This window comes from Canis aureus, chromosome 9 (genome assembly GCF_053574225.1).
Source record: "Canis aureus isolate CA01 chromosome 9, VMU_Caureus_v.1.0, whole genome shotgun sequence".
Classification (NCBI taxonomy): Eukaryota; Metazoa; Chordata; class Mammalia; order Carnivora; family Canidae; genus Canis; species Canis aureus.
The window spans coordinates 78,414,400-78,435,699 of NC_135619.1; the positions used below are offsets into that span (position 1 = coordinate 78,414,400).

At 41.9% G+C, this 21,300-nt stretch overlaps 1 gene segment (V, D, J or C); it reads right to left on the reverse strand.

Moving 5' to 3' along the window:
* Positions 1-15,973: 15,973 nt before the first annotated feature.
* On the reverse strand, positions 15,974-16,553 carry LOC144321276 (immunoglobulin heavy variable 3-23-like). The segment is given in 2 exon segments: positions 15,974-16,326; positions 16,430-16,553. Coding segments are annotated over 2 exon segments (384 nt in total).
* Positions 16,554-21,300: the final 4,747 nt, after the last annotated feature.

Consider the following 21,300-nt stretch of genomic DNA (forward strand, 5'->3'; position numbering starts at 1 on the left):
CTTATCAGTTTTCCAGACTACCTATAAATTTTAAATTTTACTTATCTTTCCCATATAAATAACTCAAACTCATGTCTTTGTTGTATTTGTTTAGTACCTTTTTTTCTGTTTTAATAATTTTAAAGTTAATTAAATTAATCAAAGCACCAGTTTTTCCATAACAGAAGGATAGTATATTCATATGGTAACACAAATCACATGATAGTAATCATGCAACTATGGGAAGGAAGACCAATTTTCAGGCATGACATTTTGCTCTATATAAATATACTATAGAGCAGAATTAATACATCATTGTGTGGCTGGCCTAACATCAAATTTGTAGATAATGAAGCACATGATGGAGATCTTAAGTAAATGTGTCCATAAACAGTCAGCAAATCTTCCACAGGTTATCTAAGAGTACACAGTGGAGAAAGGGCTGTCACTATGGCAAATGGTGTTGGACAGCCACATGCAAAATAATAACACTTGGTCCTTATTTTACATCATCCAGATAGATGGACAAAAATTTATCTAAATCTAAATATAAAATGGAAATGGGAAAATGGATTAAAGGTCGGGATCCATGGGTGGCTCAGAGGTTTGGCGCCTGCCTTCAGCCCAGGGCGTGATCCTTGAGTCCCAGGATCGAGTCCCATATCAGGCTTCCTGTATGGAGCCTGCTTCTCCCTCTGCCTGTGTCTCTGCCAATCTCTCTCTCTCTCTCTCTCTCTGTATGTGTGTGTGTCTCTCATGAATAAATAAATAAAATCTTTAAAAGTGGATTAAAGCTTTAAATAGAAGCCCCAACACTAAAAGATGTAGATGGAAAAATAAAAAGGGGAAAACTTCATGACATGTGCTTGGCTCTGATTTCTTTGTTATAAAAGCAACATCAGAGGCAGAAAGCAAGGAGATGAGTAGGGCTATATCGAAGGCAAAACTGCTAGGAGAAATAGTAACAGAGCAAGAAGATAGATTATGAAATGGGAGTCAGTGTGTTCAACTATATACTGAAATGGGGTTATTATCCAAAATACAAAAGGGACTCTTAACCACAATAGAAAATGTGTCATCAAAAATAATAAGAGCTTCAGATGGACTTTTTTAAAATTTTTTTTAATTTATGATAGTCACAGAGAGAGAGAGTGGGGCAGAGACACAGGCAGAGGGAGAAGCAGACTCCATGCACCGGGAGCCCGACGTGGGATTCGATCCCGGGTCTCCAGGATCGCGCCCTGGGCCAAAGGCAGGCGCCAAACCACTGCGCCACCCAGGGATCCCCAGATGGATTTCTATATTATTTATTAGGGGTCTTTCTCTTTTTCTGGGATAAATCTAGGTAGAGGATTCTCTTTTTCTGTATACTTTTTAGTGGGGTTTGATTTACAAATATATAGTATAACTCCCAGTGCTTATTCTGTCAAGTGTCCCCCTCAGTGCCCATGACCCAGTCACCTCCAACCCCATGCCGACCTCCCCTTCCACCACCCCTAGTTCGTTTCCCAGATTTAGGAGTCTTTCATGTTCCGGCTCCCTTTCTGATATTTCCCACTCTTTTTTCTCCTTTCCCCTTTATTCCCTTTCAATATTTTTATATTCCCCAAATGAATGACACCATATAATGTTTGTCCTTCTCCAATTGACTTATTTCACTCAGCACAATACCCTCCAGATCCATCCACGTGGAAGCAAATGGTGGGGATTTGTCGTTTCTAATGGCTGAGTAATATTCCATTGTATACATAAGCCACAGTTTCTTTATCCATTCACCTTTTAATGGACCTCGAAGCTCCTTCCCAGGGTAGCTATTTTTTTTTGGCTTTTTTTATATTTTAATAAAATAATTTGCATTGGTGTTCAATTTATCAACATACAGAATAACACCCAGTGCTCATACCATCAAGTGTCCCCCTCAGTGCTGTCACCCACTCACCCCCACCCCCCGTCCTCCTCCCCTTCCACCACCCCTAGCTCGTTTCCCAGAGTTAGGAGTCTTTATGTTCTGTCTCCCTTTCTGATATTTCCCACACATTTCTTCTCCCTTCCCTTCTATTCCCTTTCAATATTATTTATATTCATCAAATGAATGAGAACATACAATGTTTGTCCTTCTCCGATTGACTTACTTCACTCAGCATAATACCCTCCAGTTCCAACCATGTTGAAGCAAATGATGAGTATTCTTCTTCATGTGGATGTCCAATTTTCCCAGCACCATTTATTGAAGAGACTGTCTTTCTTCCAATGGATAGTCTTTCCTCCTTTATCGAATATTAGTTGAAAATAAAGTTCAGGGTCTACTTCTGGATTCTCTATTCTGTTCCATTGATTTATGTGTCTGTTTTTGTGCCAGTACCACACTGTCTTGATGACCACAGATTTGTAGTACAACCTGAAATCTGGCATTGTGATGCCCCCAGATATGTTTTTCTTTTTTAAAATTCCCCTGGCTATTCGGGGTCTTTTCTGATTCCACACAAATCTTAAAATAATTTGTTCTAACTCTCTGAAGAAAGTCCATGGTATTTTGATAGGGATTGCATTAAACGTGTAAATTGCCCTGGGTAACATTGACATTTTCACAATATTAATTCTGCCAATCTATGAGCATGGACTATTTTTCCATCTCTTTGTGTCTTCCTCAATTTCTTTCAGAAGTGTTCTATAGTTTTTAGGGTATAGGCCCTTTGCCTGTATGGTTAGGTTTATTCCTAGGTATCTTATGCTTTTGGGTGCAATTGTAAATGGGATTGACTCTTTAATTTCTCTTTCTTCAGCCTGATTGTTAGTGTATAGACATGCCATTGATTTCTGGGCATTGATTTTGTAACCTGCCATGCTACCAAATTGCTGTATGAGTTCTAGCAATCTTGGAGTAGAGGCTTTTGGGTTTTCTATGTAGAGTATCATGTCATTGGTGAAGAGGGAGAGTTTGACTTCTTCTTTTCCAATTTGAATGCGTTTAATGTCTTTTTGTTGTCTGATTGCTGAGGCTAGCCTTCCAATACTATGTTGAATAGCAGTGGTGAGAGTGGACATCCCTGTCTTATTCCTGATATTAGGGGAAAGGCTCCCAGTGCTTCCCCATTGAGAATGATATTTGCTGTGGGCTTTTTGTAGATGGCTTTTAAGATGTCTAGGAAAGTTCCCTCTATCCCTACACTCTGAAGAGTTTTGATCAGGAATGGGTGCTGTATTTTGTCAAATGCTTTCTCTGCATCTAATGAGAGGATCATATGGTTGTTGGTGTTTCTCTTGATGACATGATGAATCACATTGATTGCTTTATGAGTGTTGAACCAGGCTTGTGACCCGGGGATAAATCCTACTTGGTCATGGTGAATAATTTTCTTAAAGTATTGCTGAATCCTATCTGCTAGTACCTTGTTGAGAATTTTTGCATCCAAGTTCATCAGGGATATTGGTCTGTAATTCTCCTTTTTGGTTGGGTCTTTGCCTGGTTTTGGAATTAAGGCGATGCTGGCCTCATAGAACGAATTTGGAAGTACTCCATCTCTTTCTATCTTTTGAAACAGCTTGAGTAGAATAGGTATGGTTTCTTCTCTAAACGTTTCATAGAATTCCCCTGGGAAGCCATCTGACCCTGGACTCTTGTGTCTTGGGAGGTTTTTGATGACTGCTTCAATTTCCTCCCTGGTTATTGGCCTGTTCAGGTTTTCTATTTCTTCCTGTTCCAGTTTTGGTAGTTTGTGGCTTTGCAGGAATGTGTCCATTTCTTCTAGACTGCCTCATTTATTGGCGTATAGCTGCTCATAATATGTTTTTAAAATCGTTTGTGTTTCCTTGGTATTGGTAGTGATCTCTCCTTTCTCATTCATGATTTTATTAATTTGAGTCTTTTCTTTCTTCTTTTCAATGAGGTTGGCTAATGGTTTATCTATCTTATTAATTCTTTCAAAGAACCAACTCCTGGTTCTGTTGATCTGTTCCACGGTTCTTCTGGTCTCGATTTCATTGATTTCGTTGAATCTTAATTAACTCTCTTCTTCTGCTGAGTGTAGGGTCCATCTGCTGTTTTTTCTCTAGCTTCTTTAGGTGTAAGGTCAGTTTTTGTATTTGAGATCTTTCCAGTTTTTGAATGGATGCTTGTATTGTGATGTTTTTCCCCCTTAGGACTGCTTTTGCTGCATCCCAAAGATTTTGAAAGGTTTTATCTTCATTCTCATTAGTTTCCATGAATCTTTTTAATTCTTCCTTAATTTCCGGGTTGACCCTTTCATCTTTTAGCAGGATGGTCCTTCACCTCCACGTGTTTGAGGTCCTTCCACACTTGTCGTTGTGATTTAGTTCTAATTTCAAGGCATTCTGGTCTGAGAATATGCAGGGGATGATCCCAATCTTTTGGTATCGGTTCAGACCCGATTTTGACCCATTATGTGATCTATTCTGGAGAAAGTTCCATGTGCCCTTGAGAAGAATGTGTATTCAGTTGAGTTTTGATGTAAAGTTCTGTAGATATCTGTGAAATCCATCTGGCCCAGTGTATCACTTAAAGCTCTCGTTTCTTTGGAGATGTTGTGCTTAGAAGACCTATCAAGGGTAGAAAGAGCTAGATTGAAGTCACCAAGTATAAGTGTACTATTATCTAAGTATTTCTTCACTTTGGTTATTAATTGGTTTAAATATTTGGCAGCTCACACATTTGCAGCATATATATTGAGGATTGTTAAGGCCTCTTGTTGGATAGATCCTTTAAGTATGAGATAGTGTCCCTCTTCATCTCTCACTACAGTCTTCAGGGTAAATTTTAGTTTATCTGATCTAAGGATGGCTACCCCTGCTTTCTTTTGAGGACCATTTGAATGGTAAATGGTTCTCCAACCTTTTATTTTCAGGTTGTAGGTGTCCTTCTGTCTAAAATGAGTCTCTTGTAGACAGAAAATAGATGGGTTCTGCTTTTTTATCCAGTCTGAAACCCTGCGCCTTTTGATGGGGTCATTAACCCGTTGACGTTCAGTGTTACTATTGACAGATATGAGTTTAGTGTCATCATGATATCTATTCAGTCCTTGTTTTTGTGGATTATTCCACTGAAATTCTTCTTAAAGGTGAATTTTAAGAGTCCCCCTTAAAATTTCTTGCAGAGCTGGTTTGGAGGTCACATATTTTTTCAGTTCCTGTCTGTCTTGGAAGATCTTTATCTCTCCTTCCATTTTGAATGAGAGCCTTGCTGGATAAAGTATTCTTGGTTGCATGTTCTCCTTTAGGACCGTGAATATATCCTTTCAGCCCTTTGTGGTGCCAGGCCGCTGTGGAGAGTTCTGCTGTTACCCTAATACTCCTCCCCATAAAATTCAGGGATTTCTTGTGTCTTGCTGCTTTAAGGACTTTCTCTTTATCTTTGGAATTTGCAAGTTTCACTATTAAGTGTCGAGGTTTTGAATGCTTTTTATTGATTTTAAGGGAGGATCTCTCTATTTCCTGGATCAGAATGCCTGTTTCCTTTCCCAGATTAGGAAAGTTTTCAGCTATGATTTGTTCAAATACATATTCTGGTCCTCTGTCCCTTTTGGCGCCCTCGGGAACCCCAATTAAATGTGTTTTTCTTCCTCAGGCTTTCGTTTATTTCCCTTAATCTGTCTCCCTGGTCTTTTAATTGTCTGTCTCTTTTTTCCTCAGTTTCCCTCTTTGCCATCATATTGTCTTCTATATCACTCACTCATTCTTTCACCTCGTTAACCCTCATCGTTAGTATTTCTAGTTTGGATTGCATCTCATTCAATTGATTTTTAATTTCTGCCTGATTCGATCTAAATTCTGCAGTCATGAAATCTCTTGAGTCCTTCATGTTTTTTTCTAGAGCCACCAGTAGCTGTATAATAGTGCTTCTGAATTGGCTTTCTGACATTGAATTGTAATCGAGATTTTGTAACTTTGTGGGAGAGAGGACTGTTTCTGATTCTTTCTTTTGAGGTGAGGTTTTCCTTCTAGTCATTTTGCTCAGTGCAGAGTCGCCAAAAGCAAGTTGTATTGGGAAAAAGAGAAAAAGAGAGGAGAGAAAGAAGGAAAGAAAAGAGAAAGAGAAAAAAGGAAGAAAAAAAGGAAAAAAGAGAAGAAAAAGAGAAAGAAAAAGAAAGGGAAAATAGGATGGGGGAAGCAATCAGAATTAAATAAACAAACACGGGGGAGTATCTTATGTTTCTGTATACTTTAAGTCTTTAAGTCCCTTGACTTCCCCTTCAACTTGTCCGTCTATCTGGTCTTCTGGGGGAGTGGCCTGTTGTGCTGATTTCCATGTGTTAGCACTTGGAGGAGCTGCTCTTCCCCCTGCCTGGTGCAGGGTTCAGTGGGGGTTGTTTACCCTGTGAGGCCCCAGGAAGAACAGCCCCAGTGGCAGAGGTCAGCTCTGGAAATCTGGATTCAGCCCCCACAGTAACTACAGAGCTCTCCATCTGCAGGGCCTGGAGGCTCTGGGGCGGGGCCGCTGATCTGCTCAGCTCGGGGCAGTAGCGTCCTTGCTGTCCTGGGCCCTCCCGGACTCTGCCTGTCCTGGGGGAGGCTGGGTCCTGGGCTGTGTCCCAGCGCCCTGTGCTCTGGGACCTGCACTGTTGGATTCATGCTCCCGTCTGCATAGCCCCCTCCATGGAGCTGCCACCCGAACCCCTCTGAGCTACTCCCAGAGCCATGCAGCCCCCTCCGCATGGAGCCTCCTCCTCTTCTGGAGACACCGCCACTGAGCTGCTCCTGGGGCCACGCAGCCCCCTCCGTACAGAGCCACTGCCCGAGCCCCTTGATCTGCTCCCGGGTCAATGCATGCGCGCTGCAGCCCTTAGGGATCTTGGTGCACTCTCCTGGGTGAGCAAGTGTCTGTTAGTGTCCCAGGGAGCCCGAAGGCATCCCCGCCCTCCTGCATCCTGCTCTAACTCCCTGGGGGCGCCTATCCCCCCGGGAAGATTGGTGAAGCTCCTGCTTCTCTGGGAAGGAGCTCTCCTGTCCTGGGGGCAGTCACCCCAGCCTTACCCTGGCTGCTCGCATGGCCCCTCCCCCTTGTATGCCTTTTGTTTCATTATTTCTTTTCCCCCGTCTTCCTACCTTGATAGAAGCATGAACTCTTCTCACTGTAGCATTCCAGCTGGTCTCTCTTTAAATCTCAAGCCTAATTCATACATTTTCAGGATGATTTGAAGGTTATCTAGGTAATTTGGTGAGGAAAGGTGATTTGGGGACCCTACTCTTCCGCCATCTTGCCCCTCCCTCCTTTTTTCTTCATTGACCCATTTCTTCTTCAATAAGATGTTATTTTATCAGCATTATATATATGTACATAATATATGTATGTATATATATGATACATATATGATATATCTATATCCATATCTATCTATATCTATATCTATATATATAATTTATTTATTCATGACAGACAAAGAGAGAGAGAAGCACAGACACAGGCAAAGGGAAAAGCAGGGTCCGTGCAGGGAACCCAATGTGGAACTTGATCCCGGGTCTCCAGGATCACACCCTGAGCTGAAGGCAGCTATAAAATTCTGAAACATCAGGGCTGCCCTTATTATATATTTTTATTGAAGTTTGAATCCGACCTATAAAAGCACCCAGTGTTCATCCCATCAGTGTCCCTGTCAGTGCCCATCACCAATTCACCAAAAGCACCCACTCACTTCCTCTTCCACTAGCCCTTGTTCGTTTCCCAGAGTTAGGAGTCTCTCATGGTTTGTCAACCTCACTGATGTTTCCCACTCATTTTCCCTCCTTTCACCCTTCCTGGGTGCTGGGCATAGTGGGAGCTGTTTACCGTGTGAGTCCTTTGTTCTCTGGAAGCCCTTCTCTCCCAGGCACAAGGTGAAACAAGGAGGAATAGCAGCACGGTGGCAGCCAGTTCTCGAACCCTGGAATCAGCTCCCCTCAGTAACTACCACAATCTCCCAGTCTGCACTGGCCTAGATGCTCACAGCCTGGCCTGTGGGTGCAGGTCTGCACAGCTTGCAGGGCCTCCAGTGGCATGAGAGTCTTCCCTGTCCTGTGCCCTCCCCACCTCCATCTCTTCCAGGGGATGTCCAGGATCCTGGTCTGTATCCACTCTGTGCCCTGGGATCCAGGGCCCTGGCTGCTGGAATGGTGCTCCCAGGGATCAAGGTTCCCGAAGACAGCGGGACACAGACAGCTCCTTCTTGAGATCCCACTCCCAGCCCCTGGATAGACGGGCTTCTCCTACATTCCCTCCTGGGTGCGCGTTTCAGCCCTTTACTGAGATCCCACATTTGTTGTGCTTGCCCCTGGACTCACTTCCTCTACTAGTGACACTGGGAACTGGATGCTTCAATGCCCCTCCTGCGATTTTGCCCAATTTTACTGGTAATCACTTTTCTGTCTGGGAAGACACAAGGCGGATATATAATGTTCCAGCTTCTCCAGGGCTGGACTTTCATGTCCTGGAGGCTTTAGCTGTGGGCCTTACATGGGCTCATCACGGTGCTCCTCCCCTAGTTGTTTTTTTTTATTTTATTATTTCTGCCTTCCTACATTGTTAGAAGTGAAAACCCTTTTCTCTGTAGTGTTCTGGCCAATCTCTCTTTAAGTCTCAGGTCGAATTTGTAGGTGTTCAGGATGGTTTGTAACTTATCTAGGTATTTGATGGGGCCAGGTGAGTTGAGGACCCCTACTCCTCTGTCATCTTGCCCTGCCTCACATTCATTTTTTCTGCCATTTCTCTGGTAGGCCTTCCAGTGGGACAGAAAATTTTTTCCCTTTTTTCTGTTGGATTCATTGTCTGGTCTAATCATGGAGTTTGTAAAAGGCAGACCTTCAGGAGACAATGAATTTCATTGTGCATGTGCATGGGCTACATAATATATGATGTGAGGTGGGATTTCATATCAGGACAGGGTGTCTATTTATGTCTTCTGCCAATTTCTGATTGGGTTTTTCATTTTGGGTTGTTTAGGTTGATAATTGTGCTGTATATTTTGGAAACCAGCCTTAATCTGATGATCAATTTGCAAATATTTTCTCCCATCTTATAGGTTGTCTTTAAATTATGTTGAGTGTTTCCATAGCTGTACAAATGCTCTTTCCTTGATGGAATCCATATAGTTTATCTTTGGTTTTTTTTTTCCTTCCCCCTAGAAACTTGAGTAGCAAGAAACTGTTGTGCCTGAGTTCACATAATCTCTAGGATATTGATGGTTTCCTGCTTCACAATTAGGACTTTCATTTACTCTGATTTTTATCTCTGTGTCACTTGTAAGAATGTGGCCCAGGTTCATGTTTTTACTTGTGACTGCCCAATATTCACAACCCCACCTGTTGAAAAGATTGTCCTTTTCCAGTGGATACTTTTTTTTGTGCTTTGTCAAAGACAATATGACTGTAGAGTTGTGTTTCCATTTCTGCATTCTCTACTCTATTCCATTGGCCTATGTGCCTCTTTTACTGACAAAATTATACCATCTTGAGGATCACAACTTTGAACTCCACAATTGTGATACCTTCTGCTTTGGGTTGTTTTCAACATTGTCTTGTCTTGTCAGAATCGTTCCTGGTTCCTTACAAGTTTTAGGATTGTTTCTTCTATTTCCTAGAACAAAGTTCATGGTATTTTGATAGGGTTTTCATTGAATGTGTCAATTGCTCTTGGTAGCATAGATATTTTATCAATACTTATAACTCCAATCCATGAGAATAGAATGTTTTCAATCTATGTGTGTCTTCCTCAATTTCTTTCATAAGTGTTCTAGAAGTTTGAGACTATAGATCCTTTTCCTCTCTGGTTAGTATTTTTGTAGTGTTGGATCTTAGTGTTAGGAACTTGGTAAGACTTTTGCATCCATATTTATCAATACAATTGTTTGTAATTCTCCTTAGTAGCTGGGTCTTTAGTTTGGGGGTCAATGTAATGCTGACATCAGAGAATGAGTCTGGAAGTTTTCCTTCAATTTCTATTATTTGAATAGCTTCAGAAGAATAGGTATTGATTCTGGTTTAAAATCACTTGGTAGGGATCCCTGGGTGTCTCAGCAGTTTGGTGCCTGCCTTAGGTCCAGGGCATGACCCTGGAGTCCCAGGATCGAATCCCACATTGGACTCCCTGCATGGAGCCTGCTCTTCCCTCTGCCTCTGTCTCTGTCTCTCGCTGTATGTCTCTCAGGGAAGAAAAAATTCTTTGTTTAAAATATTGCGGCAGTAAACCTGGGTACCTCAGTGGTTGAGTGTGTGTCTTTGGGTCAGGGCATGATATCTGAGTACTGGGGACAAGTCCAGCATCAGGCACGCTGCATGGAGTCTGCTTCTCCTCCCTCTACCTATGTCTCTGTCTCTGTGTGTCTCTCATGAATAAATAAATGCACTCTTAAAAAAATTGGCCCAAGGATGTTGCCCATGGGGAAACATTCAGTTAACCATTGATTCTTGATTTCTGCTGAGACGATGATACAAGTTCCTTGGATCAAGCCCCTGGTCAGGCTTTGTGCTCATTGAAGAATCTTGAGATTTTCTGTTACCCTCAAACTATTTTGTCACTTTGTCTATAAATACATACATACATACATACATACATACATACAATGTTGGGAGCAAGATCATGGAGGAGTAAGGGTTCTCAACTCACCTCATACCAGCAACTAACCTAGATAACTTTTTTAAAAGATATTGTATATTAGCCCTTCACCCGATAGGTCATTTACAAATATCTTCTCCCATTCTTTAGGTTGGCTTTGAGTTTTGTTGACTATTATGCTGTGCATAGCTTTTTATCTTGATGATGTCCCAATAGCTCACAAACAATAGGAAGGAAATACAAACGATTTTAAAAACATATTAGGACCACTTCTATGCCAATAAATTAGGCAATCCAGAAGAAATGGATGCTTTTCTGGAAAACCACAAATGAGCAAAACTGGAATGCGAAGAAATAGAAAACCCGAACTGGCAAATAACCAAGGAGGAAATTGAAGCAGTCATCTAAAATCTCCCAAGACACAAAAATCCAGGTTCAGATGGCTTCCCAGGGAAGTCTATCAAACATTTAAAGAAGAAGCCATACGTATTTACTAAAGCTGTTCTGGAAGATAGAAAGGGACAGAATACTTCCAAACTCTTTTAATGAGGCCAGAATCACCTTAAATCCAAAACTAGACAAAGACTCCACCAAAATGGAGAATTATAGACCAATAACCCTGATGAACGCAGATGCAAAAATTCTCAACAAGACACTGGCCAATAGGACACAAGAGAATATTAACAAAATAATTCACCATGACCAATGGGATTTATACCTGGGATGCAAGGCTGGTTCAACACTCGTAAAGCAATGAATATGATAGATCATATCAACAAGAAAAAAAAGACAAGAACCATAGGATCTTCTCAATACAAACAGAGAAATCATTTGACAAAATACAGGATCCATTCCTGATCAAAACTCTTCAGTGCGTAGGGATAAGGGGAACATACTTCAGCATCTTGAAAGCCATCTACGAAAAGCCCACAGCAAATATCATTCTCAATGGGGAAACACTGGGAGCCTTTCCCCTAAGATCAGAAACAAGACAGGGATATACACTCTCACCACTGTTATTCAACATAGTACTAGAAGTCCTAGCCTCAGCAATAAGGCAACAAAAAGAAACAAAAGGCATTCATATTGGCAAACAAGAAGTCGAAACCAAAAAAGAAAAAATAAAGAAGTCAAAACCTCTGTCTTCGCAGATTACATGACACTGTATCTAGAAAACTCAAAAGACTCCACCCCAAGGTTGATTGAACTCATACAGAAATTCAGCAGTGTGGCAGGATACAAAATAAATGCCCAGAAATCACTTCCATTACCGTACACTAGCAATGAGATAAAAGAAAGAAATGTTAAGGCATGAAAAAAAATCTTAAATTGCACCCAAAAGCATAAGATACCCGGGATTAACCCTAACCAAAGAGGTACAGTTTCTATACCCTAAAAACTATGGAACACTTCTGAAAGAAATTGAGGAAGAAACAAGAATATTGATGAATATTCCATACTCATGGATTGGAAGAATTAATTTTGTGAAAATGTCAAAGCTACCCAGGGCAATTTACACGTTCAATGCAATTCCTATAAAATACCTCAGACATTCTTCAGAGGGTTGGAACAAATCAACTTAAGGTTTGTGTGGAATCAGAAAAAACTCCAAAAAGCCATGGTAATACTGAAAGGAAAACCAGAACTGGGGCATCAGAATGCTGGATTCCAAGTTCTACTACAAAGCTGTGATCATCAAGACATTCTGGTAGTGGCACAAAAACAGACACATTGATCAATTGCACAGAATGGAGAACCAGAAGTGGACACTGAACTCTATGGTCAACTAATATTCGACAAAGCAGGAAAGACTATCCACTGGAAAAAACAAGAGTCTCTTCAATAAACGGTGCTTGGAAAATTGGACAGCCATGTACAGAAGAATGAAACTAGATCATTCTCTTACACAAAACACAAGACAAACAAAAAATGGATGAAAGATCAAAATGTGAGACAAGATTCCATCAAAATCGTAGAGAACACAGGCAACACCCTTTTTGAACTTGGCCACAGTAACTTCTTGCAAGATTCATCCATTTAAGGCAAGAGAAACAAAAGCAAAAATGAACTATTGGGACTTCATCAAGATAAGAAGCTTTTGCACAGCAAAAGATACCGTCAACAAAATTCAAAGACAACCTACAGAATGGGAGAAAATATTTGCAAATGACTAGATAACAGACTAGTATAGGACAAATAAGAGGTGAGACCCTGTTTAAGTGTTTCTGGGTGATGTCACCACATTCCCAGATTCAGTGGACTAAACAACAGAAGCTCATTCTCACAGCTCTGGAGTCTGGGAAGTCTAAGGTCCAGGTGCAGGCAGATGTGGTGTCTGGAGCGCCCATGTCCTAGCATGTCCTTTCTCCCCCTTTCAAATGGGGCCAGGGGGCATTGAGCTTTCCATGTACTGATGGTTCCTGATCAGGTTCCTGATCGCATCATGAGGCTCCATCTCCTGACCTCATTGTTCCCCTAAGGTTCCAACTCCTTCTTCCATCACATAGATGTGAGGTTCCAACCTGAGGATGGTAGATATGATGACACACAGTTAGCTATATCAGCACCCGAAGGATCCATGAGTTATTCCCTGCAGGTGGAAGGTCCTCCTTCACATTTGTTCCCTCATAATTGTTAAGTGGAATTTGTCATCACACAGTATTCTTGAGTGTTACCTGCTCGCTCCTTGATCTCCAACACCCCATCTTCTCTTCCTGCCCCACCCATGGGAAATCCAGCAGGAACACTTGACATCAGGGAAATACAAAGGAAAACCACACTAAGGTCCCACTTACACAACTCAGAATGGATAAAGTAACAAGGCAGGAAGCAATAAATATAAGCGAGGATATTAAGAAAGTGGAAGTTTCTCTTCTTTTGGTGGGAATGCAGGCTTGTTCATCCACTCCAGAAAACAGAATGGAATGTCCTGAAAAAGTGAGAATAGAGCTACCCTAGGACACAGCCATTGAATTACATGTTATTTACCCCAAAAATGCAAATTTAATGTAATTAAGGTACCCCTGCACCCCAATATTCACAGCAACAATGTCCAGAATAGCCAAACTGTGGGAGGAATCATGATTCCATTCTACAGAAGAGTGATAAAGAAGATGTGGAATGAGCCTCGGTGTCCATCGACAGATGAATGTTTAGAGAAGATGTGGTTTATATATACAATGGGACATTACTCAGCCATTAGAAATGACGAATAACCACCATTTGCTTCAATGTGGATGGAACTGGAAGGGATTATGCTTAGTGAAGTAAGTGATTCAGTGAAGGACAATCATTATATGGTTTCACACATACAAAGTACAAAAAATAGTGCAAGGGAACAAAGGGGAAAGGAGATAGAATGAGTGAGAATTATCACAGACAGTAACAGTACATGAGAAACTCCTACCTATGGGGGAAAAAAGGAAGGAGTAGTGGAAGGGGAGTTGGCTGGTGGGTTGGGGTACCTGGATGACAGGAGCTGAGGGGGGCAATTGACGGAATGAGTACTAGCTGTTATATGTAGGCAAATCGAATTCCAAAAAAATATACAAAATATGTGGTTTATATATACAATGGGATATTACACACCTGTCAGAAATGATGAATAACATGAAATAGCATTTCTTTCAACATGGATGGAACAGGAGCTATTATAGTGAGAGAAATTAATCACAGAAAGGCAATGATATGGTCTCACCCATATGTGGAGTATAGGAAATATTGAAAGAGACCATAAGGGAAGGAGTGAAACTTAAGTGGGGTAATATTACAAGGAAGACAAATCATGGGAGACACGTAACTCTGGGGGAAAAAAACCTGAGGGTCGCTGGAAGAGAGGGGGTGTGGGACGGGGAACTGGGTGATCGAAGTTAAGGAGGGGACGTGATATGATGAGCACTGAGTGTGTAGTAAATATTGGTAAATTCAATTTCAACAAAGAAAAAAATGGACAAAATTCCTGGAACATCATACATGGACTGGGACGATCAAACAACAGACACTCATTCTCACAGATCTGGAATCTGGGATGTCTGAGGTCCAGGTGCAGGCAGATGTGGTCTCTGGAGAGCATCCACGTCCTACCCCTTCCTTTCCCCATCACCTCACATGGGGCCAGGGTGCAGGGAACTTTCCCAGTCCTGGTTTATAAGGGCCCTGATCCTATCATGAAGCTGCACCTCCTTACCTAAGTGTTCCCCTAAGGCTCCATCTCCTTCACCATCTCATGGACGTTAGGTTCCAACATGGGCATGGTAAAGGTCACACACAGTGATCTGACGTCAGCACCAGAAGGATCCATGAGTTATTCCCTGCAGGTGGAAAGTTCTCCAATCCAACTCATCACACTGAGGTTCCTCATTGATCCAGTAGAAGCTTCTGGTGTCTGAGCACATGGTGTATACATGACCTTCAGAACCAGATTGTGACCTTGGGGAGAGGACACCTTCCATCTGAGACCTGAGAAGGATCTTGGCCTATTTGTATTATTATTTAAAGTTTCGTGCTGCTTCCATATATTATTCATCTCCTTTCCCTATGATTCAGACATCTGTCTACTGAGAATGACCATGTTTCTCTTTTTTCCTTCCAGTTTGATGCTTGTTTAGTGAAATGATTCCTCACGCCATGTGCAGTCTTTACTGCCTGTTACCTCCCTGTCATTCCTTGCTCATTCTTCTCCTGCACCCAAAGGATAAGAAATCAAACAGGAACCCAGGAGTTCCCTCTTTTGATGCAGTTGGGACACTAACACCACACAAGCCCCTCTTGGAGCAGGACCCCATCCCACCACTGACCCACAACACACACCCGGAGCCAGTGTCCTTCCCCGGCACCATCCTGGCATTTATGACCTGATGAGAGGCCTGCCTGGGTCTCATCAGACATGAAGGTGAAGGTGATGAATGGTTATACTCTTGTGATTGTGTGCGTGTGTGTGTGTGTGTGCTTTGTGTGAATGACCTCTGAGTCCACATCCCTACCATGTCATGATGTCATGCGGGAAATCTCTCTCACTCCCAGGCTGTTATTAACATTTTTGTAGAATGTCTCTTTACTCTTGTGTTGACTGGGGATTCTGCTATACCACAATGTGCAAGACAGCATGTTAGCTTGGGGTCCTGTGATCCTCAGTGATCACCACTAGGACTCATTAAAAGGTTCAGATGATGTGAATTGAGTTATTTGTAATTGATTAAAATTTCGGGTCAGGAGAATTTAACTACAAGTAAGTGCAAGTTCTATATTTGAATTCTAGGTCTCTAAGAAAGAGACTGAATAGGTAAACACATGATCAAGTGTTCAGAGGGTCTCCTGGGGGGAAACTGCTCCATGGAGAGGAAGCCTGGTCCCTGACAGGAAACCTGCCCAGAACCAGCCTCTGCACCTGCTCCTGGGCCTTCAAGACACAAGTGGTGAGGAGTGTGCACCCCCTGGTGGTCCTGATCCCCTTCTACAGGGAGGTTTGTGTCAGGGCTCACACTGAGTTTGCCTCACTGTGTCCTTCGCACAGTAATACACGGCCGTGTCCTCGGCTCTCAGGCTGTTCATCTGCAGATACAGTGTGTTCTTGGCGTTGTCTCTGGAGATGGTGAATCGGCCCTTCACAGCGTCTGCGTAGCTTGTGCTACTTCCACCACTGTTAATGTATGCGACCCACTGCAGCCCCTTCCCAGGAGCCTGTCGGACCCAGCTCATGGCATAGCTGCTGAAGGTGAATCCAGAGGCCACACAGGACAGTCTCAGGGACCCTGCAGGCTTCACCAGGTCTCCCCCAGACTCCACCAGCTGCACCTCACCCTGGACACCTGCAGACACAAGACATCCTGGTCAAACAACTGTCCCACATCCCCTCTTTCGCTCACTCACCTTCACTAACAGACTCAAGGTCTCTGGTTCTTTATGAATTACCTTGTAAAATAGCGACAAGGAAAACCCAGCTGAGCACAGACTCCATGGTAATTTGTCTGTGTTGTGTCCTGATCACTGAATCGGGTCACCTGGGGTTCCTGGGGCTGGGGCTCCTCTCCCAGCTGCAGGGTCGGACTGGGCTGGTTTAATCAGTGAAGGGAAGGCCCTATTTGCATGTCCTCTGACCATATGACCAGCTACAGACTTACATTCGTGTATTTAAAGCCAACACAAGTGTTGCACCACAATTCTATAGCAATTTGTGTAGATGACTCTCTGACTATATGAAGTTCTAATGACAGTTATTTTTGAATTTCTTGGTTCATTTCAAAAGATACATCAGTATAGGACATTTTCTGGAGATATTTCATCTTGTTGATAAATTTTAATCCTAAATATTTATTTTTGGTGCTAGTGGAAATGAGATTATTTTTTTTAATTTTGTACATGTAATTTGTATTTATTATGTAGGAATATATCTTCATTTTATTTGCTGATTTTATTATTTTTTTAATTTTTTTTTAATTTTTATTTACTTAAGATAGTCACACAGAGAGAGAGACAGAGAGAGGCAGAGACATAGGCAGAGGGAGAAGCAGGCTCTATGCACCGGAAGCCCAACATGGGATTCGATCCTGTGTCTCCAGGATCGCGCCCTGGGCCAAAGGCATGTGGTAAACTGCTGCGCCACCCAGGGTTCCCTATTTGCTGATTTTATATACTGATTCTTTTGCTGAGCTCATGAGTTATTTCTTCCAGTTCTTATGTGACGTTTTTACTCATTGACTCTATTAAGACATTGTCATAGGAAAACTAATTATTTTCTTTCCAGGTTACCACTTTTTCTTTTTTTTTTTTTTAATGTAGTTTTCTTGCTACGTTTACTGGTAGGTCCTCCAGTCCGGGGCAGAAAGCATTTTCCTCTTGTCTTCAGGATGCATTGTCTGGTCTATTTTTTTTTTTACATGCATCCTATGTTTATTGCAGCATTTTTTAAATAATAAATTTATTTTTATTGGTGTTCAATTTGCCAACATACAAAATAACACCCAGTGCTCATCCCGCCAAGTGCCCCCTTCAGTGCCCTTCACCCATTCACCCCTTCCCCCCTCCATCATCCCCTTCCACCACCCCTAGTTCGTTTCCTAGAGTTAGGAGTCTTCCATGTTCTAACTCCATTTCTGATATTTTCTACACATTTCTTCTCCCTTCCCTTCTATTCCCTTTCACTATTATTTATATTCCTCAAATGAATGAGTCCATACATTTGTCCTTCTCTGATTGACTTATTTCACTCAGCCATAATATGCTCCAGTTCCATCTTCATTGAAGCAAATGGTGGTTATTTGTCATTTCTAATGGCTGAGTAATATTCCATTGTATACATAAACCACATCTTCTTTATCCATTCATCTTTCGATGGTCACGGAGGCTCCTTCTCCAGTTTACCTATTGTGGACATTTCTGCTCTAAGCATCAGGTGCAGGTGTCCCGGCATTTCATTGCATGTGCATCATTCGGGTAAGCAGTTGATATAAGGTAGACCTAGAGGAGACAATACATTTCATTTTGTATGTGGATGACGTACCTAATATAAAGTGACAGTCTACAACTCAAATCAGGACAAGGTGAATCATCATGTCCTCTGCCCATTTCTTATTGTAGTTTTCACTTTGTGGTGTTTAGTTTGGTAATTTATTTTCCGATTTTGGAAACTAGCCTTAATCTGGAGATAGATTTGCAAATCTCTTCTCCCATTGTTTTTATTCTTTTGGAAGATGTTATTTATTTATTCATCAGAGATGGAGTGAGAGATTCAGAGACCGGCAGAGGAAGAAGTGGGCTCCCCACAAGGAGCCTAATGCTGGTCTCAATCCTAGAGCCCTAGGGTTCCCTGAGCCAAAGACAGATGTTCAACCTACACAGGCATCCCTATCTTTTCCAGTTGTTAGGTTGCTTTTTAATTATGTTGTGTTTCCACAGCTGTACTACAGCTCCTTCCTTTATGTAGTGCATAGAGTTCACTTTTACCTTTGTTTGCCTTCCCTTTGGAGTTTCGAGTACCAAGAACCTCTTGTGGCCGAGGTCACAAAATCTCCTTGATTTTGAGAGTTGCTTCCCTCACATTTAGGTCTTTCATCTACTCTGAGTTTATCTTTGTGTGGAGTGTAAGAATGTGGTCCAGGTTCATTCTATTTGCAGCTGTCCAGTGTTCCCAACACCACTTGTTCAAGAGATTGCCCTTCTTCCAGTAAATAGTCTTTTGTAATTTGTCGAGGATAAGTTGGCCATAGAGCTGTGTGTCCATTTATGGGTTCTTTTTCTATTCCATTGACCATATGCGTGTTTACTGTCACTATTATACTGTTTTGATCATCACAACTTTGAAATCTGGAATTCTGATGGCTTTTGCATTTTTTTTAAGTTTTTATTTATTTACTCATGAGAGACACAGGGATACAGAGATAGTGGTAGAGACTCAGGCAGAGGGAGCAGCAGGCACCATATAGGGAGCCTGATATGGGACTTGTTCCCAGGTCTGCAGGATCAAGCCCTGGACAAAAAGGCAGTGCTAAAATGCTGAGCCACCCGGGCTGCCCTGATTTGTTTTTGTTTCAACATCCTTTTGCTCACTCAGAATCTTTTCTGTTTATTTACAAATTTTAGGCTTGTTGCATTGTCTAGAAAAATGTTGGTGGTGTTTTGATAGGGTCCTATCCTGAGGCTTCACCCTCCTTACCTAAGTGTTCCCCTAAGGCTCCACCTCCTTCCCCATTTCAATGTCATTAGGTTCCAACATGGGCATGGCAGAGGTCACACAGAGGGAACTGATATCAGCACCTGACTGGTCAATGAGTTATTCCCTGCAGGTGGAAGGTTCTCCAATCCAGCTCCTCATCCTGGGGGTAAACATGGATCCAGTAGAAGCTTCTGGTCTCTGTGCACAGTGTACCCATGACCTTCAGTACCACCTGGTGACCTTGGGAGAAGACAGGTTCCACCTGAGACCCTGGGTAGTACCTCAGGCATCTTCTATTATCATTTCATGATTTGTGCTGCTTTCTTGAGATCACTATTTTCCAATATTTCATATTGTTTCTCTCTACATCGATTTTTTTATAGGTGCATATATAGGTTGACCTATTTTGGACATCCTCAACATGGAGATATTAGTAATTTATTCCTATTTAGTGACAAGTCTAAAGAAGTGTAAGCAACTGTGTGCTCTGTGAATATAGAAATAACTGTTTCTTATAAAGAAACAAATTTTAAAATCACACACTGAAGAAGTTAACTCAGAATCTTGAGTCTATAGAGGCTCCCGGGGGAATCTGCTCCATGGAGAAGATATAGAGCCCTACAGGAAACCTGCCCAAAACCTCCATCTGAACCTGCTCCTGGGCCTTCAAGACAAGAAGTGGTGAGGAGTGTGCACACCCATCATTTATTTCCCTTAACCTTTCCTCATGTTCTTTTAATTATTTTCCCTTTTTTTTCTCAGCTTCCTTCCTTGCCATCAACTTGTATTCTATGTCACTCACTCTTTCTTCTATGTCATTAAGACTCATCATTAGCACTGAGGTGGGCACTTGATGGGATGAGCACTGGGTGTTATTCTGTATGTTGGCAAATTGAACACCAATAAAAAATAAATTTATTATTAAAAAAGCAGATTCATCATTAGGACTTCCAGTTTAGATTGCATCTCATTTGATTGAGATTTTTAAATTTGGTCTAATTAGATGTAAATTCTGAATTCATGAAGTCTCTCGAATCCTTTATGCTTTTTTCCAGAGCCATTAGTAGCTTTCCAATTATGCTTCTGAATTGGGTTTCTGAATACGAGTTGTAATCCAAGTTCTGTAAGTCTGAGGCAGAGAGTATTGTTTCTATTTCTTTCTTTTGTGGTTATTTCTTCTGTCTAGTCATTTTGCTCAGTGCAGAGTGGCTGTTTCAGCGGGCTGCATTAAGAATATTAACCACAACCTGAGTAAATTTCACCCTAGATAATTCTGACAAAGTAGGAGGCCAGAAATGGAAAACAAAGTACGGAATGAAATAAAGCAAAAGATCCCCTTAACTGAAAATCAAATTTTAAAACTAAGTAGTAAGCAATAAATTCCAAGAATCACAAAGGAGAGAAAAAAAAGAAAAGAAGAATTAAAAAGGGGGAAAACCCAAAAGTAAACAGGAAAAGAAGGAAGAGTACCATCTAGTTCTATATACTGTAAATCCCTCATATACCCCTCTACGTTTCCAGCGCTGCTGGTCAAGAACTTGCTGCTTCTGACCTTACAGCTGGTGTTCTGGGGGTGGGGCTTGCTGTGCTGATTCTCATGTGCATGTGCCTGGTTGGAGATTCCGGATTCAAGAGATCTAATCGGGCTTTTAGATACTATTCTCTTTACCCACCGCCTACTTCGGATGACTGACAACAGCTCTTGTAGGATCTCTTCACCACCGAAGAGAGAGAACGAATTCAAATGGAAGCCTGGAAGTCTGTCCTGGGAGAGGACAGACAGCTGACTCAAAACCCAGACCTCATAAATGCTGCCTTCTCTTTATCCCGCCCCACCTGGGACTACAACTCAGCTGAAGGTAAGGAGAGGCTCCAGATCTATTGCCAGACTCTAATGGCAGGTCTCCAGTCTGCCGCTTGCAAGCCTACCAATCTGGCCAATGTATATGATGTGAGACAAGGTAAGGATGAGAGTCCAGCAGCCGTCTTAGATAGAATCATGGAAGCTTTTAGGCAGTACACCCTTATGAACCCAGAAGCCCCAGAAACAAAGGCTGCAATTATCATGGCTTCTGTTAACCAGGCCACTTTGGACATTAAAAAGAAATTGAAAGAGTAGAGAGACTAGGAG